General features: G+C 38.4%; 1 protein-coding gene across 13 annotated transcripts in view; it reads left to right on the top strand.

The window, feature by feature from the left end:
- Positions 1-24,921, top strand: part of LOC132095506 (tensin-1-like) — a 244,394-nt gene that overhangs the window by 208,360 nt on the left and 11,113 nt on the right. For 7 of the 13 annotated variants that reach the window (XM_059500564.1, XM_059500568.1, XM_059500572.1 and 4 more), the window contains 12 exons: positions 4,098-5,528; positions 7,201-7,284; positions 11,213-11,397; positions 11,510-11,648; positions 16,012-16,107; positions 18,125-18,142; positions 18,410-18,578; positions 19,008-20,059; positions 21,309-21,395; positions 22,219-22,347; positions 22,975-23,070; positions 24,760-24,837. In XM_059500564.1, the coding sequence (XP_059356547.1) occupies positions 4,098-5,528; positions 7,201-7,284; positions 11,213-11,397; positions 11,510-11,648; positions 16,012-16,107; positions 18,125-18,142; positions 18,410-18,578; positions 19,008-20,059; positions 21,309-21,395; positions 22,219-22,347; positions 22,975-23,070; positions 24,760-24,837 (3,564 nt within the window). The remainder of the gene's footprint in view (positions 1-4,097; positions 5,529-7,200; positions 7,285-11,212; positions 11,398-11,509; positions 11,649-16,011; positions 16,108-18,124; positions 18,143-18,409; positions 18,579-19,007; positions 20,060-21,308; positions 21,396-22,218; positions 22,348-22,974; positions 23,071-24,759; positions 24,838-24,921) is intronic. The other 6 variants (XM_059500571.1, XM_059500577.1, XM_059500569.1 and 3 more) reach the window with 5 other exon arrangements.

The raw sequence follows: 24,921 nt of genomic DNA, 5'->3' as shown, positions 1-24,921 counted from the left end.
ATCATAATCTAATGTTAAAAATAAAATTTCCCCCCTTGAATGAATTATAATCTAATATTAAATAGTTTATTATTATTATCATTATTATTATTATTATTATTATTATATTGAAACTTATTTTTCTTGATATTGAATGAATTGTAAACTTTTTATTTAAAAAATATAGATTTTTGTGGCATTCAATTATTTATTAATATATATTTTTCTTAAAAGTAAATGTTTCCATTATATTATTGTTTGTTCTTATTAATATTAAATTAATATACGTTTTTTATAATTACATTTCACTATTTACAACTTCATTCCTCTTTTCTCTTTTGTCTATCTTCCATCCTGGGAAGTTTTTTGTTTTTTTTTTCCCCTCACCACCACAGTGCACTGTGTGATTACATTTTCTGTGAAAGATGCATGCTGCTGCAGAATTTGGCCAAAAGAAGGCATCTTTCTGTTCTGGAATGATGCCTTTGTAGGCATCTCACTGGGTTTTGGAGCAGAGCCAGGGAGTTAGAGAAGGATAACAAGCCTATCCGACAGAAAAAGCCCCAGTGATGTCACTCTAGTAGACACCAGACACACAGCTGGGCGAGGATAAATTCACACCCACCTCACTAGGAGTGTTGTACATCCAACAAGAAGGAAAGAGTCCTGTCATCTGCAGCAGCACAGCTCAATCGGAGTTAAAACAGGAGGTGGAGAAAGAGGAGAGAACTTTCTGATGCAAAACTACTCCCACGGCTCACTAGTGTTGAGCTGCTGGAGCTCGCGTGCAAGAAAACACTCAGGCTTTTCAAAATTTTGTTTCTTCTTGGACACTTATAGAGCTGTGCACTAAGGCAGGTAGGAACATTTTCTTGTGCCTCTTTTTGTGCTTTGAAAAATATCTAAAGCACTTTAGAATGTGTGCTGTTTTTATGGGTGATGATTAGGGATGAACGCAATCTGGGTGTGATATCACCCGTGTCTGCAATCAGGTGATAAAAAGCGCGCCGAAATAGAAGACGATTGCTTTTTCAAGAAAGAGGCGTGTCTGATTCCACATCGAGATGGCAGATTTTAATGATAGCGACAGCTCCTCTGATGTCAGTATATTAAGTCATGAGGTGTTTTTAAGGTGCAAATAAAACATGAGATCTGGTCGGTTCATCTGAGGTGAACGTTTTCATGTCACAGATGAAGTTTTAACCTGCTGAGAGGTTTATACGAGGTGCCGTTCTCCTCCGTGGTGTTGGGTGGGTGTTATTTTGGAGTACTAGAATGATGGGAGATGTTTGAAACAGCTGAGGGATTGTTAGTGGAGAAAAAGGGAAGAATGGGGAGAAAAGCTATTTTTTTCCACACTATGCTGCAAAAGGAAAATTCTGGCTCTAGGCTTGGTCTCACGGAGGGGAAACAAACATAATCATCTCAGTTTTGACATCAAGTCATATCATTAGAAAACATCTGAATTCACTGCTGCAAACTTTGGTTTATGCAAGTAAAAAAGCAAGTAATGACGAGCTGCATTTATTTGACAAATATACAGTAATATTGTGAATAAAAATAACAGTTTTCTATGTGAATATACTTTAAAATGGAATTTATTCCTGTGATGCAAAGCTGAATTTGAGCAGTCATTACTCCAGTCATCAGTGTTAAAGAAATTGTTCTTATATGCTGAACTTGGTAGTGTTTCTTCTGGTCAATGCACCAGTTTCTATTTGATGTGCGGCAATAGACATCAAGGTTGGCAGCATTTGACAGACTTTAGCTTGTGTACTCTCATGTTTAACCTCCAGTCCAAGCAGTAGGTCACATAGCAGCATGTGACACTGGGTCAAAGGTGATCATTTAATTTGTTGCAAGACTTCTACAACCTAAAGGTCAACAGGTCTCTTGAGATAACCTGGGATGTCTATTTTTAAGGATCTTGAGGGAGCTGTTAGTCTCAAATCGCCCACAGTATGTTCGCAGACCATATGATGCTCACTGGTCACTGATTGAAAAGCACTGGAAGTCATAGTTTAGCAGGTTAGTAGCATTGTATTTTGGAAAATATTTTTGAGATGAATAGTAGCAAGTTAACTAGATATTCACTGTGCATTGCACTTGGTTTTCTCTTATGTCTGTGAAATATTAATTCAGATTTGTTTTTATAGAAAATAACATGGACATTTTTAAACTTGAGAATTCGTTGAAATATCAGCATTACATTTTCTTTGTAAAAACCGCTTTATGTTCAAGGCTTAAAATGTGAAATTAACCTAAAATGTTAACCCAGTTTCTATTTCTCATTCTATATTATTATTTTTATTTGAGATGGTGCAGTAAAATTCATTAATACTTAAGCACCGTATTTACTTGCTTTTTATATTGTACAAAAGTCTACTTTTAAAATCACTTTTTTCAGAAAATCTCATAGAATGACCCATCTATAAATATTACCTTTAAGAGGATAGAAATTCTGATAATGAAATGTATCTAGATTCCCACTTGCCAGTCAACGGCCAATACTGCTACAGCATTATATGAATGAGTTTTGGTTTTTAGTTTTTTTTTCTCTGCTGTATTTATTGTGGTACCGCCAATTTCAGATAAAACAACTCCAACTGGCACTTAAAAATAAAATAAACACATCTGAACAAGCTAATCAATGTCTTCTGGATTACTACATAGTCACAGACAGTTGAGTTCAATCAAGGTTAAAGCTAAACACTGCAAGAAAGTGGACCTTGAGGGCCAGAGTTGAGAACCCCTGCTTTGTTGCAAGTCCCACTGTTCATGACTAGGGTGCCACAGTCTCCCGTCTTCAGTGCTATATAGTGTCAAAAAGCAGCACAGCAGAGCCCACAGCATTGTGCCCACTTTTCCCAGCTGTATTATCAGATTTGCGGCTCGACAGATCCTGCATTTAGACTCCATGGGAAACTCAGCGTGAGTGTTTCAGGCTGGCTCTATCTGAATGAATGACATTTTGTCACAGTCTGTGGTTTTGAGGCAGCCTCATTCTCCCAAGCACACTCAACAGAACACGGCTCATTTTTTTCTGGGATTGCAATACATTGTTGATATCAAAAGGCCATTGCAGAGTGAACTGTCAAACAGTGGCTTAGTGGTTTTGGAAAGCCAGAAAACAGTTACAGTCTGTTATTAAAATGCATGACCACAGGGAAACAAGACACTGATTGTTCAGTGCCAAAGATACACTGACACACAATCACCCTTAAATAGGTTTGTTATGTGTTTGTGTAAGTGACTGAACGTGTGTGTTAATATGTGAGTATAGGAAATGATGCTACAATTCCAAGGAGACAGGAAATGCCTCCAATCTTGTATGTGATGATTTTTCCACTGGTGAGTCACTCGCTTGGACTGGGAGCATGGTGCCTCTCATGAGAGGTGCAAACTGACTCATTGTGCGAGGTAGAGCTGCCGTTCGTTGCATGTGTTAGTACACGTGCATGTTTCAGGGAGAGAAATCTGCCTGACTTTTAAAAAGTTTGACAAGTGAAGGCAACTCTGTTTACTCTTACATCCTTAAAAACAATCAGAAATATCTCTGTAGTTCATTATAAACAGGGGTTAGCATAATTTTCTCCAATAGAGAATAATTTGTGTTGCCATTAAAAAGATTTAAAAAAATTCATTTACTCACCTTCATATCGTTCCAAACCTGTATGATGACATTTTGTGTTTTTGTTTATAAAATGGATGTAAAATGGGGTCCAAAACAACATTTTGGGTGGAGGAGTATCCCTTTAATTAAAACCCCCTTTAAATTTAGATACCTTCATGCTTTATATGGGACTTGATGGGGAGAATAAATGTTCAAATTGTAAGTGTTCTTGAATACTTTTTTTTAAAGCTATAATAGTGTTTAATATCCAGTTATGTTAAGATTTAGAATAGATTCTGACATGTTTTGTTACCATTGCAGTGAAGAGTGTAGCATTTGCTTGGTTGGATACATTGATAATGGTAGTATGACCTAAGCCCTAATAATATTATTGAGCGATGTGACATAAATGTGAACAACGTGAAGTTGCTTATTGCTTTTTATGTGTATATATGAAATAGCTAAATGTATTAACACATTCCATTTTTATTTTTGTCTTCTACAGACGTTATTCACACACAAGGTCCGTTGGATGGTAGTCTCTACGCTAAGGTAAGGAAGAAAGAGTCTCTCGACGGAGGGGTCACAACCAATGGTCTCCCAGCCACTGTCGATCACACTTTACCTGCTGTAGACCACACTCTACCACCAGTCGACCACGCCTTGTCTGTAAGCAGTGACTCGGGCAACTCCACCGCTTCCATCAAAACCGACCGCACGGATGAAGCCAGCCATCAGCCGGCCTTGGTGAGTCAGCCGTCCTCCCAGCCCCTTAGCCCAGAGGAAAAACAGGAGCTGGACCAGTTGCTTAGTGGTTTGGAAGCACCAATGCATCGCACAGGTTACCAAAGCAGCGGAGGCGGCGGAGTCCTACACCTCGTCCCCGCCCAGGTTCACGTAAATGGACACAACAACATAGACCGTGAGACAGATATCCTTGATGATGACCTGCCCAACAGCCAGGAAGGTAACAGTGTGGACAGTCTTGGAACCCTCTCCTCTTTCGAGGGCAGAGCCACTCCAGCAGATCTATACTACCAATCAGAGACAGTTATTAATGGTCAAGATGCACCCTACTTGGAGAAGGGTGTCCACGAGAAAATGGCAGAGGCCAAAGTCCACAGCTCCTCATCTGTCCAAGAGGACTTAGGATCCTCTAGTGACTACGCCAAACAGAATGGCAACATCTACCGATCTCAATCATTAGGGGCAACTCCAACCACAGAGCAGAAGTACATGCCCAAAGCTCCCACACGCACGACCAGCAGTAGGGATGCAGTGCAGAGGGGACTGAATGTGTGGCAACAGTATGGTGTTCCTGAGGTCCCAGTCACAGATGGGGTCACCTTCAACCCTGTGCTACAATCCCACAGCCTTCCAGAGTTTCCTCACATGGCATCTCAGAAAGAAATTGAGCAGTCCATCGAAGCCCTCAACATGCTGATGCTGGACCTTGACCCAGCACTTACTCAAGTCCCCAAGTCCCATAGTGCCCCATCTGGAGAAGGTGGAGTGGTCACCACCCAACCACCTTTGTCTCAAACCCAAGCACAGCCATCCTACCAAGCAGATGCAGCACTTCATGACCGAGGTGGGGCCTCTTCAGGGGGATACCCTTTGACCTTTCAACAAGTAACTGCAGAGCCTCCACAACCCTCCATGAACCAACAGAGACAAACCATATCCAAACATGCTGCATTCCCTTCTGAGACAGAAGGTCAGGCACCTATGTCCCAGTCCACAGTGCCTTCCTCCACCTTTGGAGTTCTCCAGTTGAAACCCCTCAACATTTATCCTTCAAGCACCACATCCCAGTCCCCTGAGCCCCATGAGAGCCAACGTAGTTATTCTGCCTCCTCATCCCCTTTGCCTAAAGAGTCTGAACCGGAAGATGCCAACTACAAATTAGATGGTCTTGTAGCTCACCGTATAGCTGGTAAGATCACCTCTTTCATAATTCTCAGTTTACTTGCTCAAAAGCACAATTGTAATGGTACATTAGTCAATCCTTGGGCGACTACCAGCCAAGATATTTAACCTTAAGGCTACATTACTCCTGAATATATTTATGTATACAGAATGTGAATTGAAACAAGCTATCAAGGGAAATGTAGTAAAGGAAAACATCTCCATGCTTGTTTTGAGTGCTTGAGTTAAGCTTGTCTTGAGAGCTTCCCTTTTACACTCAAGGCGGTGCCTTTTTTGGTGGAGTTTCTTTGTTGGCGTTGACATGAGCACTGTGAGATCACAAAGAAAGCTTTGTCCAAAGTGCTTCTGGCTTAAGCCTCAATATCAGACCACATTTCTTTTTTGTGCCAAGCCAAAACCGAACATTTGTACATTACGTCTGGAGAAGTGCCCAAACAATTGAGGGCTGTTGTACGGCAGTGCACTTATTTCTGTGAACATAATCTGTTCAGCTTGAAAGTTTAGAAAGATTTTCCTGGAAGCCTAGGTCTTCATCTTGTCAATGTTTTTTAGAATAATGGCAGCATGTAAGAGTTGTTTGTTGACCCAGTCTTGTTTTGTTACAGGCTAAATTCAACATTTCTTGTTTAGGTTTTTCCAATGTTGAGTTTCATTAACAGATTATTAAAGTCTATCACATACTGCTGATAGAAAAAAATGACGTATATATAGACTTCCATATAATACTTGCTATGTATCTGCCAAAAACAAATGTAAAACATACTGTTACTTGAATTAGGGCTCTTGGATTGGCTCAGGGATCACTTTTGCCCCCTAGTGGTTGTACAGTACAGGTTTTACAGTTAATGTGCATTTTTTATCTTTAATATCTTACAAAATTAATGTTTAAAAAGCATCAAAAAGATAATGAAAGTTGCAAACTGATAACAAGAGCTGATGAGCCCGAAGAGCTGTTAGCTAAATCAACCACATCTCAATAACCTCAGGAAACCAATGTTAAACCTGAGAGGAAACAACATAGATAAGGATCTCATGGAAAAATCTAGCCAGCTATGTTTTTGTTTTATTGGAGACCAACGCTTAGTAGTGTTGTTGACTCAGCATAGATAAGTGTTCCTGTAATGAGAAGGACAGCATGAGGAGAAAGCTGCTGTCTTTCTTTGAAACCTTCCCTTGAGTTCTTGTTCTTGACACAAGCTCCTGCAACACTGATTTAAGAGCTTTCTATATCTAGTTCTGGGATTTGGTTATCAGACCCGTCACTATCTAGAATTAGGAGAACACTTTGTCTACATTTAACATTCACAGCGTTCTGCCACAGATAGTGTGTGTTTATCTTTCCGTCTGAAGATAACGCAAATACATGCTATATGTTAGGACTGGGCAATGTATCGAAAATATACAACAATATATATTTTTTTTATCTATATCACCCAGCCTTATCACATCACTCATCTTTGAAGGTTGTTTGCCATTATCAGTATGTTAGCATGTGCTAATGTTTTCTCCTCCCCCTTTCTTTCTCAATTCTCATGTTTATCCTGTCTGTGGAACACCCATCTCATCATTACCTCCGCCTTCCCTTCCTCCTCTTCACCTTCTTCCTTTACGCCCTGCCACGGTCCATCATTCCTCCTCCTCTTCCTCTTCCTCCTCCTCCTCCTCCCGATGATATGCAGAGTATACTGCTCGTATCCGAGGCATAAGTGACAAGCGGAATGCTCCTGAGCTCGGCCACCGCCGCCGCTCTTTCTCCTTCAGTGGTTGGTCTCTCTGGTGCTCTGTGCCACCGGCTGACATTAACTCATAACACCTGTGCATGTTGTGTGGTTGTGTGCTATTTCTCTTCTCTCTCTCTCTCGCTTTTGCCCCATATCTTTCTTTTCTTTTCTTTTCTTTTTTTTTGTCAATAACAGTACCAGCTTTTATAAAACTGCCAGATATTTTTCAAATGGTAATTAATTCTATTCTATTTTTATTAAAATTGTACTTGTAATTGTTATTATAAAACAGATGTGACTAAATTCTTATCGGTTAAAATAAAATTAAGTAAAATCTAAAATAAAAATAGTGAACTCAAGTAAATGTGAAGGCATCGTTCACCCAAAAATGAAAGTTGTCATCAATTACTAATTTTCATGTTGTATCAAACCTATATGACTTTCTTCTGTTGAACACAAGAAGATATTTTGAAAGACAATAGGGTACAATTTAGTTTTGGACACCATTTATTTCTGTAGTATTGATGAAAAACGTTGAAACGATCATTAAAAACAAGTCTTATTTTGTGATCCACAAATCAAGAAAGGCATACAGGTTTGGAATGACATAAGGGTGAGTAAGTGTGACAGTTTTAATTTTAGGTTAGTTTAGTTTAGTTAGAGTAAGCTGTGGCAAGTAATGGTACATTCACACGGGGCGTCGTGCTGACACTTGCCGGAGTTCGTGTCTGAAGTTTGGTGCTGACGAGACCAACATAGTGACAACAGCCAATCACATTACTTTTCTGTTGTTGCATGAATGCGATTGGCTAGCATCTGTGCAAGGGTATTTGCATAAGCCAATCTGATTGTCTGACTCCTCGGTTGGCTCTTGAAAAGTTGAAAAGTTTTCAACTTCTGCCATGAGCAACGCCAGTGATGCAATGCAACAGACCCACAATTCAGTTCGACAATGCTTGACGTTACTCCATTCAAAGTAAACGAGAGGCACTGATGCTGATGCCCCATATGAATGTACTGTAATGGTAATTAGGACCCCCCCCCCCCCCATTTCCTATTCCTTTCATTATTTGCTCTGTCTTATTTATCTCCATTATCTGACTAATTTAACATTCTTCTTTAACCACTAACCTGTGCTGGAATTTCACCTTGTTTGGGTGAAATAATAGTTAACAAGAGTATAACTTCAGTTTGCTCCTTTGTGCTGGGTGACAAATTGCATTTGTATTATGTGACGAGTTAAAGTTACACGGTTGCAGGACAAAGGCCAGTCTGTCTGGATCAACTGAGCCCATGTCACAAGATCCAGTCTACCAGACCTGGGGAACAATACCAAGGCAAGCAGACACTGGCTTCATTCAAGGACTCTCCTTTACTTCTGTTTTAGCATTTAGATGAAGGACAAAGTGTAATAAATCCTCCCTGAGTCTGGAGACCATTATACAATCCTTATCTGCCACAGGGGAGTAAACGTCTCGTACACCGACTGTCTTCGTCCCGTTTGAGGGCCCATGCCGGCCGTGTTCAGTAGCCAGGTACCAGGATGAATGTTTGTCTTGGACCTCTCCTGAGTCTGATCCAAACCAATACAGATAGAACAATAGCATAAACGAGACTATGGAGAGACAAAGAGCAATATATTCTGCTCTTTTAGAATAGATATCTTATTCACCTCATGCTGGATTCTTGAAGTCTAGAAAGGAGTAAGCTATGCCATAAAAGGAATAAACTTTACTCTCATGTGTCTTAACTCAGAATATATTTGTAATGATTTTGCTGCAGATATAAAATGGAGCAGCATTGTAAAAGCTTAGATGATTTTAATGTGTTTTTAATCTGCCAATTAAAACTCTTAGAGAGTAATTAGAGTAATTTTGCAATCCTTTGTGTCTTGTGACAATGAAACCATTAAGACATACATTTCATTAGAGTTGCTAATTTAAAAAATTATTAATGCTGGTAAGTTTAAATCATTTACATGAATAATTTCAAGCTTCATAAAGATCATTTGATTCAATTAATCAGATGTATTTATAAAACTTATAGTATTTATAATTTTAAATGTAACTTTTATTTTTCAGCTTTATTTGAATTAACAAAAACAAATTTTAATAGTTTTATTTTTAGATAAAAATGACAACATTGTAGGTCAGTCAGTTTATATCTCCGTAATGACTCAGAAAGTACTCGTGCAATTCCCAGCATAACATTTTTCATTAATTTGTTTTAGTAAAAAATATTTGTAGGATCATATTGCTGTTTATATGGTTGAATATAATTACATATCATTCTTCCTTTTCTTCATTTAGTGAATTAGAGTGTGAAAACTAATGTTTTATTTTAACTAGCATTTTAGTGTATTGTACGTCTTTCATTAAGCATTTTGAATTTAATCTGTTTGTTTTGAATCTATTTGTTTGGTTCAAATGATGGTTTCTCTGACTGAATCACCTCAGTTACAGCAGCTTGAATCTATTAGGACAGTGTGATCACTAAGGTAACAGCATAGTTTGTCATGCACAGCTGTAGATCTGGCGCACTACATCTGTTTTGCATGGTTCCTCTCCCGACCTTGTCTGAAGCGACATTGGGGGATATAGACCATGTGATATCCCAGCACATCCAAGCACTGGATTCATCGCTTCCCAGACCAGTCAGTTTTTGAATCTGAATGTTTGACATTGTCGTAGAAACCGCATGAGTCTGATCCAGGAATGTGAATAGATTGCAGATGGAGTGTGAGAGCACTCCATCTGTAAGAACCTCCCTTTGTGACATCACTACCCTATTGTTCTCAACCGCTTGTTTTGTGGGCAGCACTCCAGAAGTGGTTTAAATGCACCCTGGATGTCCGGCTAACGTCACGTTTAAGAGTAAGGGTGGCCACTTGTTCAGAAGTGGAAGTGGTCAATCTCTCTGAATTTGTTTCTCAGCGCACGTGAGGTTCTGATGGTCTGAGCTGTGGTCTGACCGCACGTCTCAATCGTAGGCTGCGCTCGGGGAGCTAGTAAATATTTTGCTCAGCCTGTTGCCCGGTTTCCATGATATTCCACTCACTCCCACCAGAATGTATTAATGCTTTGCTCGCCCTCAAACTGAGTACAGTTGAATTAGCTTTAAACTGTGTGTGGCTGCATGTTCACAGAAACCATAAAAGCAATTTTTCCTTATCTGTAAGTTGACAGTGATAGCACACACCACACATTGCAGACTGTTACCCTGTGCACATTTTAAGTCTCTAATTCTATGGGAAAGTCTTTATGCTTAGAAAAATAGTAGCCTGTATTTATCACTTTATGTTATTTATTTCTATTGGTATTTTTGACTCCCTATTAGTTAAATTAGATAAAAATACATATGTTGGGTAGAACAAATTAGATTTTAATAAGAACTATTATGGTAAATATGATTTTCCGTCACCGAATAGATGAATGAATCAATTATAATAGTGATTTTTGTGAACTTTATTTAGGTGCATTCCATCTGCTTTCAGTTACCAAACTCCTTTAGTTACCAATTTCTGTTCTCTTTTTCCCCCTCCCTACTAGAGAAGACTTACACAAATCCAGTTTTATTTACACCGTAGAGACTCTTAGTATCAAACAGAACATGATGAAATAGGCTTCGAAGGCACTTTGAGGCTGTTCCAGAGCTTTATCCTGAAGTACACATTACCCTTTAAATCCATGGAGTTTCTCTTATATTCCAGCTTTTTGTAATCTAGGCTGTTTGAATGAGGACATTGTTTGTAGTTCCAACAGGCTTTTATGTGGTGTGAATTGGACGTCAGTGCAGCTTTTGACAGAGAGTTCATTCTTAAGAGCTCATTGGCAGTTTTCCATTGATTTCTACAAGGAATATTTTGACATTTGGATATTTTTTTATTTTTTTCAAATATGATAAATGTTCTTCTGCAGGCCCTAAAAGTTATCTATTAGAGAATGACGTCATATATTTATTTTCTTGGCAGGAGTTCAGTCTGGTGAAATGTCACCAGATGAGGCTTCAGTCCCTGTGCGGTGCCGGACCTTCAGTGAAGGCCTTTCCCAAGACGAGAGCCCAACTTTAGGAAGCTCAGTCCGCTCCCCCATCCGCTGCATCTCACCTGAGCTGGCCAATACCATTGCTATGAACCCTGGGGGGCGGCCCAAGGAGGTAGACCACACAGACACACTCGCATTACTCCTAGTATTAATCTCAGAAATCAGTCTGGATGTGTATGTGTTCATGCATTTGGATATGTGTCCACCTGTCCTTCTTTCTCCAGAGACATATGCATAGCTACAGGGAAGCATTTGAGGAAATGGATGGGGGTCCCATCAGCCCCCCTCCGACTCTTGGTGGTGAGGCCCAACCCCAAACCCCTGCCTTCCCTGTCTCGCCACAAACCCCTTACTTCAACCTAAGTAAGTTCCCCCACTGGAGGAGGAGGGCGCCATAGAGCTCTAGAATAACTGCCTCTCTGTCAACACTTTAGAAGGGTCACAGCCATCGCTGATTGTTGGTTCTGTTAAATTTCATATTATCTAGAAGTGTTTAGCATAGCAAGAAACTACAATGAAGTCCAGCTGTCAGTCGTTAGGATGTTATTGGTATCATAGAGTTTTTAGAGGAGAGCTCTTTTTCAAAACCTAGTGAACTGCCTACTTAGGCAACATCATAGGTGTGTTTCTAAGACAAATGCTATTCCAGAACATAGACGGCATGATTATTACCTTCTTTAAGCCATATTCTAAGGCAGCATCTCTTTAACAGAGAAAATGCATCACAAAAAACTGTGAATACCACCTTATGATGGTGGAGAATGCGGGCAGTTATTGATTACGAATATAATTTGCTAAAAGTATTGATAAAAACAACTTTGGGTTATCCAGTATTTATTTTGTTGTTATTCTAATTGTAATGTTTTACCATTAGCTTAGCAACATGCTAACACAAATCTCAAATTGAAATCAGTTGCGAGTCACATTTCATGTGTATGACGCCACTGCCCATGTAGAGTGTTTCAGATTGCACACTCAGGAGGTCACAGATCAGTTAAGATGCAGCCTTAGAAGGCAGTTGCCTATGTAGGTGAAAGACAGCAAGAAAGCTCACTAGGTTTTGTTTTTCTGTAAAAAAATCTTTAGGGCTAACATTACATTGACACACTGTCTATAAGCCAACGTGAGGTCTGGCTCCACTTAAATCCAACCCTACCTCGGGGTGTTTGCATGAGCCAGTAGATATCATTAACAGATGCTGTAGTTCATTCACATGTTCTCAACGTTAAATATGTGTGGCCTCCGTTTGAGTGATAACACACTTTGTGTTGGCTCATAGACATGCATAAGTGCTCAGATCAGAAAGACCCCACTCTCACTTGCTCCCCAGCAATTCCCAACGTCTGTGGGTCTGAGAAGTGTTTTTCATCAGCAGTTTTTCTGCCGCATGTTAGCTTCCACAGTCATTGTATCTCAATGCAAGAACAAGCGCATATGCACCTCAGGTTTCATGTGCAGATGAATTTCTCCCGTACAGGTTTTTATAACCTATAACTTCATCTTCCCCTCCAGCATATTGTCCCTGCAGGCTTAATATAAAGCTTCGTGTAAAAGTCTGTAGCCTCTTTACAAGGTTAGACGCACACAATGTTAAGCAACTCTGTTTTCCTTGGACTTCCACAGCATTTCTTTTTACCAGACACCTCATTTGAAAGCGATTCAGGTCATTCTCTTGAGCTGACATCGTATCCTGAGGCCACTTCACGTTCAAAGCTTTCAGACTAGACCACGAGCACCTACAGTAGATGTGGCTTCAGAGAACAAAACAGAGCTTCAGCCTACAATAACACAAACATAATCAGTCAAGTCCTCTCCTTTTGTGTTGTATTTCTTCAGGATACTTAGTGAACATTGGGGCTGAGAGGTATATTGAATATTCATGATATATTAGCAGTTGCTTTGCTGGTGATATAATGTGCTGTTTATTTATACAGTGAGTTCCTAATGACATTTTCTTTAGAATAGTTTTGTAATCCCTCTTTTTGTTGTTGTAACTCTTAATATGAGAACACTAAGACACAAGTTGATTGATTTCCTGTGCTTCATTTCAATCTGCTTAAAAGAATCAAATCAAAACTCATTCAGTGATTTTTTTGCAATGTTTTCCATCAAAATATGTAGGGTAAATGTTGTTTATAATAAGAATTAATGTAATTAAAACTTTAATAGCAAAAAAAGTTACATCTAGTATAGGAAGTTTGACTCATTTACGTGAATCAGTTCAAATTTCAGAAAATTTACAATGATTCAATTAGTAAATTCATAATTAAGTTGAATTATTTCAGCAATTTGTTTGTGTATTCACTTGATGTTTGCATTTTTTTCCCACAATATTTTTCAAGTATTAAAATGTTTTATTAAAAATACTTTTAGGTACATTTTGCTGTTTATATTGTTACATTGGTGCATATAAACTAATATGCTTCAATATAATTATTTCTTGTTTCATTTAATGATTATTTAATTATTTTTATTTAGATTTTACTATATTTTAGTTTTTCAATGAAATATGTTATTGTACTTGACAGCAATGACTGTTGAAATGATCTCATAAATTATCATTTATGTGCAAATTAAATTTTTTTTAGATATATTAAACATCATCAAATGGTTGGAGAAAAAAAATAAAAACAAATATAGATCACCCAGCCCTAGCTGATGACATGATCCGTAAAAAATTTTGATGGTTCTGCTGGATTCCTGGGGAGCAGGTGACCCGTAGGGGCTCTTTTTCTGTTTGGAGGTGGACAGACACTCACATGCTCCAGTAGCCACTTTCTAGTAGCACGTCACTGTGGCTCCCTCCTCCTGCAGAGAACGGGAGGCTGGAAAGCTTCTCTATACAATCCCCTTCCCTTCTCCTTGTGTCCAATGCTGAGGCACTTATTCTGCCAAACAAAGAATTGATTTGGATTCTTTGGTAAGTGGAGGATGCATGTGTGTCAGCAATGATATCGACTTGGTCCTGTCAAAATGCAAGCATATGTTTGGCCTTTCCCAGAATGCACGTGGAGAGCAGCCCTGAAGAACACAATGATCTGACTGAAATAGTAATTTCTAAATTTCTAAGGTGTAACGTGGTCCAAAACAGTGTGATTCGATCGCTCAAACCACAGAGGACCACCCACTCACCTGTCAATCAACTATTGTTGTAAAACAAGGTTTTTAGTAAACATCCAGGAATAACTGTCAGATAGAAGTAAAGAAAAATGTATTGCATTATGCATTATGCTCTGACACATTTCGGGATGGAATGATGCAAGAATGTATGCATCATTTGTGCAATTTAGAGACATTTTCTAAAACTAAAAACCCTCGCTGTCTTCAAAGCGTGCTGCTTTCCACAGCTCTGCGTCCACATCACCATTTATTTTTTCCCATTTGTGTGTTCACACCAGTCTTGTTTTTCTGGGCACCACTGTTTATGTGTTGTTTTTGAGTCACTCATCCAGTTGTCCGTAGCATTCGTTGTGTAGTGAGGTCTTGAATGTTTTCAATGTGACGTTTTCCAGATCTGTTCAGCTGAGGTGTATGCTGTCTGCATGATCTGTCTTGTTTTAGTTCTTTTGACTGGGCACTGTTACAGCGAATGTTAATCTCATGGTTCACTCTTTTAAAGAGGCACTTGCACGGCCTTGCCACAAAGTATGAGACATTAGCTCATTCCCCATCCATGTCACATACTGAAATAGCCACCTCAGTCTGCTGTCTTTAAAAGCTCAGCGGGTATCACAGTAGTCTCTCATAGGCTCTTGATCCGGAAGTCCGTCTCTTAGATTGATAAGATTGTCAAACGCTGACGCCTTGAAGATGAAAGTGGTACACGTTGATCTGTATTATAAGGGCTAAGGACCAAAGACATACTTTGTGCAAGTACGCAAGCGCATATGTGAATGCTTGGCCAATGCATTGCAAGTGTAAGTTCATACTGAACATAATTTGCTCCTGCCGTAACAAACCTCAGTTCTCATGGGAGTGATAGAGTTACCTTCAAACGTCTTGGCCATTAAACCAGATGTGTTTTTGGCTTGCTAAAAACATATCAAGACCATAGGGTATATACAGTAGCATTGCATAATGCATTACGAATTACAGTCTGACACACTTTGGAAATAGGGCTGTCTAATTTAGTACGATTCATTAAGCAACCAGAGATTTGTTAAAAATATTGACATTTAATCATGCACTCTGCCTCATTACAGCATATTAAAATTCATTTTTTTCTGCTAATTCCATGGATGCACTTTTTTAATTCAGCTGGCAAATGGATAAAGAAAAGACATTTGTAGAAATTTTGTTTCAATTTAAATGTTTTATTGTTCAATTTAAAATGATTTATCAGTTTATTTTAAATATTTATTATTATGTATTAATTTATATTTAATTTACTATTTTAAGTGATTTTTATTTTAAATAAAACATTGATTTGATACCATTGTTTATTTATTTTTAGTGACTCTCCTCCATAATGAACAAGGCAGAACTGAACGAGTCGTTTAAGTGGGAAGTGTTCTTACGTTCAAAACCACTTGATGGAGCTTAACAGAAATATTTCTGTTATTTATTTATTTATTTTTTATTGATTGAGAACCCTATTCTGATTGCAGCAATGTGTGAAATCAAGCTTGCCAAGCTACAAGCATTTGCCTTGATGTACTTGCTTTAAGTATGTTTTAGCTGATAACACTGAATAAAATGCTTCTTTCTGTGCTCTGTGTCGCTTTAGGTCGATCTCCTCCTGGACTGGCTAAAACCCCACTGTCCTTCCTGGGCTTGAAGCCCCACAACCCTGCTGAGATTCTGCTCAATCAGACAGGCTCAGGTGAGGTTTTACACACACACACACACACGCACATGCAGACACGTGTGGTCATTTGGCTTTGGTCTGAGCCGCACCATGCCGTGCTCCATAAAGGGAGCTCAGATACATCTTGTGGGCCATATATCAAAATAACCTTTCATTTCTCCCTCTCAAGTTTTTCCCCTTCGCCTTTTCTATTCTCTTGAGCCGTGAGCTCATACGTATCTTTAAATGAATTGGTGTTTTATTTTCATATGCGGTTATATTGGGATCATTTTACTGTGGTCTTTTAATGTGTGTGTGTGTGTGTGTGTGTGTGTATCTGTGGAAGAGAGTGAAAGGTTTTGTTCCGTAACCTAGTGAGCTGCCTATATAGGCTGCATTTTAAGGGATCATTGATACAAAAGGTCACATTATTATTGTACTTTCTAAAATGCCCATATGGCCAAATTCTTAATCCATTTAAAGTTCGAAATCAGGATTTTTTAAATATATATATATATATATATATATATATATTGGATTAAAATAAAATGTCATGCTAAACAAGGCTGCATTTATTTGTTTAAAAATACTGTAAAAACAGTAATATTGTGAAATATTTTACTCCAGTCTTCAGTGTCAAATGATTCTTCAGAAATCATTCTAATATGCTGATTTTCTGTTCAATAAACATTTATTATTATCAATGTTGAAAGCAGTCGTGCTGCTTTATTTTATTTATTTATTGTTTTTGTGAAAACAATTTGTAATATTAGAAATGTCTTCAGTAGCATATTCCTAACACATTTCCAATCTAATACATTTCCAGTGAAAAATGTTAGTTTAGTTTAATATGCTGTAATTAAAAATGGACTACTTTACTCAATATTAAAGTTATTTTTATGTTTATTGGAGTGTCATGTTGCTATCTTAGCACCATGCTAGCACAACCTCAATTAAAATATGTTCAGAGTTGCCAAATCAGTCACTTCTGAGGAGGTTGTCTTAGTAAGTAGCTCCCTATATAGTTTTTGGAACAGAGCCCATTTTTAAGTTGATTTATTACGCTCTCTTTGTCCCAAGGATATATCTAATGTTTGATGGTATGATGATTTTTTAAGCTTGATATTAGCATGCTCAGCAAAAATATAGCCAGAAAACAATGTATTCAATTGTTTCTTTTAATGCATTTTTACAATGTCTCTAGGGGTGAAGTCATGAAAACAAGTCCACATTTCTTTTCCTATTTCTTTTTTCTTTTGTTTTCCGAGGTGATGTATGACCTGGTCTCGTCTCTGCAGGTTCAGTGAGATTCACCGGTCAGACTTATGTATTTTTTTGTAGAGTCGGAGGTAACAGGATCCTATGAGGAATTGTGGAGACTCTTTAGTTTGGAACAAGTTCTCATGCAGGGCTGATTTTAGCGTCGCTCCTCAGGGAATTCATTTGAGGCCTGCCCAAAAACAAGAGCCACACATACAGTACACACACTAACATTATTACGAGATGATGTGTCACAGGGGCCTTTTTGTCTTACTATAGTTAGCTTAAATGATGTCATGTGCTTATTTGAAGATAAGGGATGTAACTTTGGAAATTTCAATCTGCACTGGGCCTGTTGGTATTTCGAGCAGCAAAAATGTGAATGTAGATAACATTCTGTTTTCTTTGGTTGTGTTCCCTTTTTTGTTCTCTTAAAAGTAATAATTTGCACAAATGTGCAAATGCTTTCTTTGTTTTTGCACCCTTGTGTCATTACTATTAATTTTTACTAGGGTAAAATACAAAAGGAGATGAAACACGAGTCGTATGGACCAATTTGACATTTTTTAGAGGAAATTTTTGTCCTTTTTATTGAACAGCCTTCAACTTTGCTTGAATGGAAAACAAACAGAGGTTGTGTTTTTGTGATTATGGAAGAAATTAATATATTCTAATGTATGAAGTTGTTATCGTTCATTTTTCACGCTTAGCAAGTATCCCTTCTTCTCCATTATTCTTTGAACTTCTACTATTTATGTCTTATACTTTTGTTCTTCTGCTGTCTGGAAAACAGAAAGTGAGGATGAGGAAGGTAAGAATGCACAAGATTTAAGTCTAGTGTTCCATCCAAACCACCTCACCTTCTGGTCGATTTTTGCCATTTTACACGTCACGGTCGTCTCCATTCTTCATTACAACTCATTTTATCCTATTCACCTGTGAAATTTCTTCACAATTCAGGGTCAGATGTCACCTCATGGGCTTAGAAAGTATTTATTTACTATCTTAGTTTTTACTTTTTTTTTGACTTGTCTAAACTCTTGCACTCACAGGTATTTCTGTCTTTCTTTTTTGCTAGAGCCTCGTAGCTATGTGGAGTCTGTGGCCAAAGCAGCTGCAAGTGGGCCACCAGCGTCGCCCGTGTCTCCAACATATGACAGTGACAGCTTAGCTCGTCCTGCTGGGCCGTCCCATGCCTACAACTCTCCTCTTTCCTCCAGCAGCCCCATTCAGAGACCAGATGCAGTGTAAGTGGCCTCTAGCCTCATGTTCCATACAGTGTTATAAAAAAAAAAATATATATACATATATATATATATTTATAATTGTTTTATTTTTATAAAATAAAAAATGTTGCAATAATTGACTGTCACAGGGAAAAAAAAAAAAAATGAATGAATGAATGATATACATGCAAATGTTTTCATTATCCACATTCAGCTAGATGTAATTAAATGCAGTCTCTCTTCATGTGAGAAAACAAAAAAATAGCATTTTGTATGCGTAAAGTATGTGAGATCAAATCTTTTTGATTACACAATAAATGCATCAGAATGCAGAATGCCATCTAGCTAAAAAGTATCCGTGTACTGTCTGTTACAAATGCATTTGAATATCAGTCTTTAGTAGCTTATCTTTCATAATCATTCTTGTTCTCTTGTTTTGCGCTCTTTCAGTGTAAGCACATTGACCGATAGCGGAGTGGGGTTGAATTCTCTGTCCCAGGCTGCTGTTGACTCTGTCCTTCACTCCCAGCCCTCCGGAAGCACATACCAAACACCCACACCCTTTAACCCCACCTCTAGCAGCATGTTGGGTGGCTACATCACACCTGATATTAGCCCCTCTCTACCAGAGGCCATGCAAAATAATGTCACGACCATCCAGCCACTCGCCGGAAGCCCTGGAACAAGATACCAAGCTGCCCTGCCCGACATGACGTCCGCTCCCAGCCTCCAGCACAGGCTACCTAATCAGGACAGCCCCCTTCTGGGCCGACAGCCGACCCCGGCCAATGGTCACCTGCCTGGAATGGCCGGTAGTCCCCTGCAAGGAAGACACGCAATGGTGTCACAAGGAACGCAGAGCAGTCCGATGCAGTCCAGACAGTATCCCGTCACCCATGGGACTCAGAGCAGTCCGATTCTCAGCAGGCAACCTATGGGACAAGCCAACCAGAGCAGCCCAGTCCTCAACCGACAGGTGTCCCCAAATCAACCAATCATTCTGCCGAACCACAGCAGCCCAGTGTTGAGTAGACAGCCATCTGTTACCCAACCCAACCAGGGTAGCCCTGTCCTGAGCAGGCAATCCTCACTTACACATCCTAGCCAGGGCAGTCCCGTTCTGGGATGCCACCCATCCCTAACGCAGGGTAGCCCTAGTCTGGACAGACACCCGATGTACAGCGGCTACACCACCCCGGAAGAGCGGCACGGAGCCCTTTCGCGCCAAAGCAGTTCCTCTGGATACCAGGCGCCATCTACACCTTCTTTCCCAGTCTCTCCGGCTGGATACATAGATGGAGTGGGATTCAGGCAGGACAGTCCTGCCCCCCAACCACAGCTTCCTGAAAAGAGACACATGTCCAGCAGCGATCGCTCCAATGGTGGACTGTCCTATGGAACGCTCAACGGGAAGATGTCCTCTCCAGTGTCCAGTGGTGGCAGCACTCCAAGCGTTCATTTCTTCCACACGCTCCCTGACTTCTCCAAACTCAACATGTATGGTAAGACTTCATGAAAATAAATTCCAGTAGGGAGCATTGGATTCGGAGTGCCTTCAGATTTCCAATTCAGTTACTGTTACAATTAATTTTCTTTTTAATTTAAGTGTAAGGACGTTTTCTAGGTAACTGCTGATTGTGTAGTTTTTAAGTATGATTGAATAATAAACAGGAATGCCATATATGGAAGGTTGATCTGTATTGAACTGAATTTTTGATATTTTTCATAATATATATATTCCCATTCAAAAATGTGTAAGAATTCAAAGAGTCAGTTAGATTTATTTATTATTATTATTATTATTATTATACTTTAATACAGCCAAGTAAAGCCATTTACAAATGATTTCTCTTTTAAATAAATATTGTTCTTTCGAATTATCTATTTTTCAAAAATAAAAATACCACAAATATATGAAACAACAGCAAATGTGACTCTGAAGACTGGAGTAATAATGCTGAAAGTTCAGCTTTTCAACACAGAAATAAATTAAATTTAAAATATATTAAAATAGAAAACAGTTTTTTTTTGTTGTAGTAATATTTCACATCATTACAGTTTTTACTGTGTTTTGATTAAATTAATGGGGCCTTAGTGACCATAGAGACTCAAATTTATTTATTAGATTTTTTTTGTTTAAATCCCATGACCCCAAACTATTAAATAGTACAGTATATTATAATAAATAAACTTTATGGATCATATTGGAAATGCAAAAAGCGGGCTCAATGTAATCAGATGTTAGAGCATTTCTTGTAAATCACAAAACGTAGATTAATGTCTAGTAGAAAATTCAGTGAATACAATGAACTGATGCATTAAGTAGAAAATTCATAATTTTTTAATTGTTGATGAGATCCTATAAAATGGCATTCTCTTATTGATTGCATATCATGGACTTTATCTTCTTCCATGTCTTTTAGGATATCATTGAAATAATGTTTTATTATAATTATTATTATTTTTTTTTTTTTTTTTTTTTTACTACCCGTTTTCTTAGAGCAGTAAGACTGTATTAGATCCGTGCTGTTACAGGATCTGTGTTATTGGGCTGTGAGAAATATGTGCTTGTTGTAGGTGTTGAAGTCGTTAATTTAATAAGTGATTAAATACTTCTGATACTGATTAGACAGGTGTGTGTGTGTCAGTGTAGTTTTGAAAGAGTACTCCATTCATTAGCTTATGCATATTAAACCAGTTTCAGTTTACAGCTGATGGACTGCTAAATAAACTGCATATTTCATTTCCCAGATGGAAGTCCGGAGACCAGGCTGAACGTGAAGTTTGTCCAGGACACGTCCAAATTCTGGTATAAACCAGATATCTCCAGAGACCAAGGTAAGGATGCAGTGTATGTGTGTCCCAGGATTAATTTATCTATATTTAGACCGCCGAATGAGGCTCACAACTTCCATAAACAGTAAAATATGTCTCAAGCCACCCTATATGAGGTCAATCGCTGTTAGTCTCCACATCTGGTTCTCCTCTGTGCTCTTATTGGATTAGATCATCTGCGCTGGAGTCTTCTCTAAACGCAAGCACATGCAGTGACATCACACGGCACTCAACACGTGTGCGCAGTTAAATCCAGTGAACATCTGCATCTGTTGCTTTATTAACTTGTCTTAACGATAACGAATAAACCTGCTTAGAAAGGGTTTTTCCTCCACTCGCTCCCTATCTCTCTGTGTGTTAAACTGCAGGGTACATTACAGCAATTTGTTAACATATTATAGCCTTCACTTTCACATCTCCAACTGGTGAATAATGATTGAAAAAACAATGTCACATGGTGAAAAATACATTTACATGTATTCATTTAGCAGATGCTTTTTTTCCCCCAAAGTGATTGACATAAAGTAATAATAAAAGAATTAAAAAAAATATAAAAAATTATTAAAATAATTATAATAAAAAATTATAACTGGTGAATATATTTATAGAATAAAATATAATAAATATAATCATATTTTTATTTTTATGGTTATTAGTAGTATTTGTTGTTGCACAATAAACAGAACCTGGGATGCCACACAATTTGGACTTTTATAACTTTTTTTTGGTGGGGGAGATTGATTATATTTATTTTAATTTTATAAGACTGAAGCTGTCATTATGCTACAAATAGACTGCCTTTGTGATTTTCTTCTCCTCACTGTAGCGATCAACATGCTGAAGGATCAAGAGCCTGGAGCCTTTGTCATTCGGGACAGTCATTCCTTCAGAGGGGCCTACGGCTTGGCCATGAAAGTTGCCTCTCCACCTCCGACTGTGCAACCTACAAAGAAAGGTATTTCATGTGCCTCCTCCGGGCATGCGGCTAATGCAGATAATCATTTGCAGGATCAATTCCAGACAGGAGATCTGAACCCACCTGGATCATTATCCTTTTGTGTCTGCAGCAGACACACACACATACACACACCTAACACACACTGAAACGTTTCAAAAGGAAAACCAAAGACAGTGGTTTCCCTGCACTACCTGTCACTTATTCTTTTTACTCAATATTATTACAGTACATAATTCTCTGAAATAATGGATTCTGATTGGTCAGTTGTGGCACGTACAATCTTATATATGCTCTTTTTTTATTGTGTAATAATATAGTTTCAACAGTCCAAAATGTTATTTGTTTTTGTAGATTTGCTTCATGTCCATTTAATCAATAAATTGAGTTTTATTTATTTTAATTATATTATAATGGACAGGAAATACTGTTTTTAAGATTGAGAAACACCAATTCAGTCAATTGTGTACAAATATTTGAATAATTTTGCTTTGCTAATATGAAAAAATCAATAATTTAAGTAAATTTAAAGATATCAACAGAAGGAGAATCTGCTCTACAAATGATACTATTATTGGTTGTGCTGTGTTACTTTATTTGAACATTTTTATCCCATATTTATTTCAGCTGGAGACGTCACTAATGAGTTGGTGAGACATTTCCTGATTGAGACGAGTCCAAAAGGCGTGAGACTGAAGGGCTGTCCTAACGAGCCATACTTTGGTAAATTAAACTGTTCTGTGTTTAATATAAGCATGTTGAAGATACATTCAAATAGTAATTTTTAATTAGAATGAACCACGTTGAAAGGATTTTTGCCTGAGTAGCCTTATTGCTTCTAATAGCTTACGAACACTGACACGAGAACGATTTGCTGAATGTTCACTAATGTGAAAGTCCAATCTGTCAAGCTTGTAGAACAAATGCTTGTGTGGTTCAATACAAGTTAGCACGTGAATCCTTTCCTTTAAGTCAAGTTGTCCGTGTAGCTTCCAGAAAGCTGCAGAACATATGTAGTCCAAACGACAGCATGGAAGCAGCAGACATTATTAAGTACAGCTTAAAGACGGCCCCTCTGTAATTTACTGTCTGCTGACCACATTACACGGATGCCTCGTCTGTTCAATGGACAGTGCTGTCTTCTTCAATATGCCCCGTTCCACATCAAATAAGGAGGCATAAAAATCCAGGGCTGGGCAGCTTGCATAAGAGCTCAAACATCCCGTTACGTTAACCATAGCATAAGCGTGTATTTATTATCGAAAAGCAGAACAAAGGACAACTCGGTTTTTGTGGGAATGAAAGCAGGGGATTTTCAGGTGTGGGTGAAATTTGGCAGGATTCCGGTGTTGTCGGGAATACTACTCAAGTTAATAAATGTACAGAAGTACCTAAGTTCCACTCCTCCAGCTGAATCTCTGCCAGGACGCCCACTGCTCACAGGATCAGTTCACCAAAGAAAATGTTCTCATCTTCATATCATTCCAAAGTATTATGCTGTTCATTTTTCCTGTAAATACTAAAGGTGAATTTCTGTAGAATCTTTAAGCTACTTTTCATGCAGTACACAATGACCATGGCCATCAAAAGGAGCAAAAGCTCCATAAACATATCATAGAAGTTGTCTTCTGAAGTCATATGATAGCTTAATGTGATGAGAAGATCAAAATATTGGTTATTTTCCACTACAAATACTTTACTCTTTGTGTTACGTGAAACTGTCATATGGGTTCAGAAAGCATAAATGCATTAGAATACAGCAGTCATACTAACTACGTTTGTGATCATTTTTATATATATATATTTTTTGGAGCGCATCTGTCATCGTTTAATTCCAAATATTAAAAAAAGAATGGACAAATTATTATTTTGTGTGCTCCGATTAAAGAAGAAAGTCAGATTTGGAACAACATTAAGGTGAGCAGCTGTTTAGGAGTGAACGATTCCTGTAAAGGGGCCTTGAAGTAAACTGTCTTAATTTCCTGTTAGTATTGATAAAATCTGATTGCTGAAGGAAGAGAGTTTACAAGCTGATAATATCTTTTAAAATTGGCAACAAGGACTTCTTTCCACAATTAACCTGGACATTTTGCTTCCGAAGTTCCGCTGTTTATCACGAGCAGTAGGACACGTTCTGCCCAAAAAAAGGCTCTCCAGAGTTTGTTTTTCCTAATATAGTCAAATATTTGAAGCAGAGGTTTAATAAATTAAGACTCTGTGGAGGTTAAAGCAAGTGCCGGTATGAATGTCCCAACTTTCGCTGACACAACTGGTCAACAACATGGATTTATGGATTGTCAAAGCCGGGCATCAAATTTTGACCGTTTCAGGGGGTTCTAATGTAGAGTATGCCCTCCTCTGATTTCTGCTCATAAATCTGACCCCAATTTTGTTTTCATCCTCTGTGTTCAGGCTGCCTGTCTGCACTGGTCTACCAGCACTCAATCACTCCTCTGGCTCTACCCTGCAAACTAGTCATACCAACCAGAGGTGAGACGTCATATCATTTTCTCTACACAGACAGTGACCTATCTTAGCTGCTCTATGTCATGATGATGTATGTCCTGTTTGCCT

This window comes from Carassius carassius, chromosome 19, assembly GCF_963082965.1.
Source record: "Carassius carassius chromosome 19, fCarCar2.1, whole genome shotgun sequence".
Taxonomy (NCBI): domain Eukaryota; kingdom Metazoa; phylum Chordata; class Actinopteri; order Cypriniformes; family Cyprinidae; genus Carassius; species Carassius carassius.
Note: the sequence above shows the minus strand (reverse complement) of the source record. Positions and strands in the feature narration are given on the sequence as shown.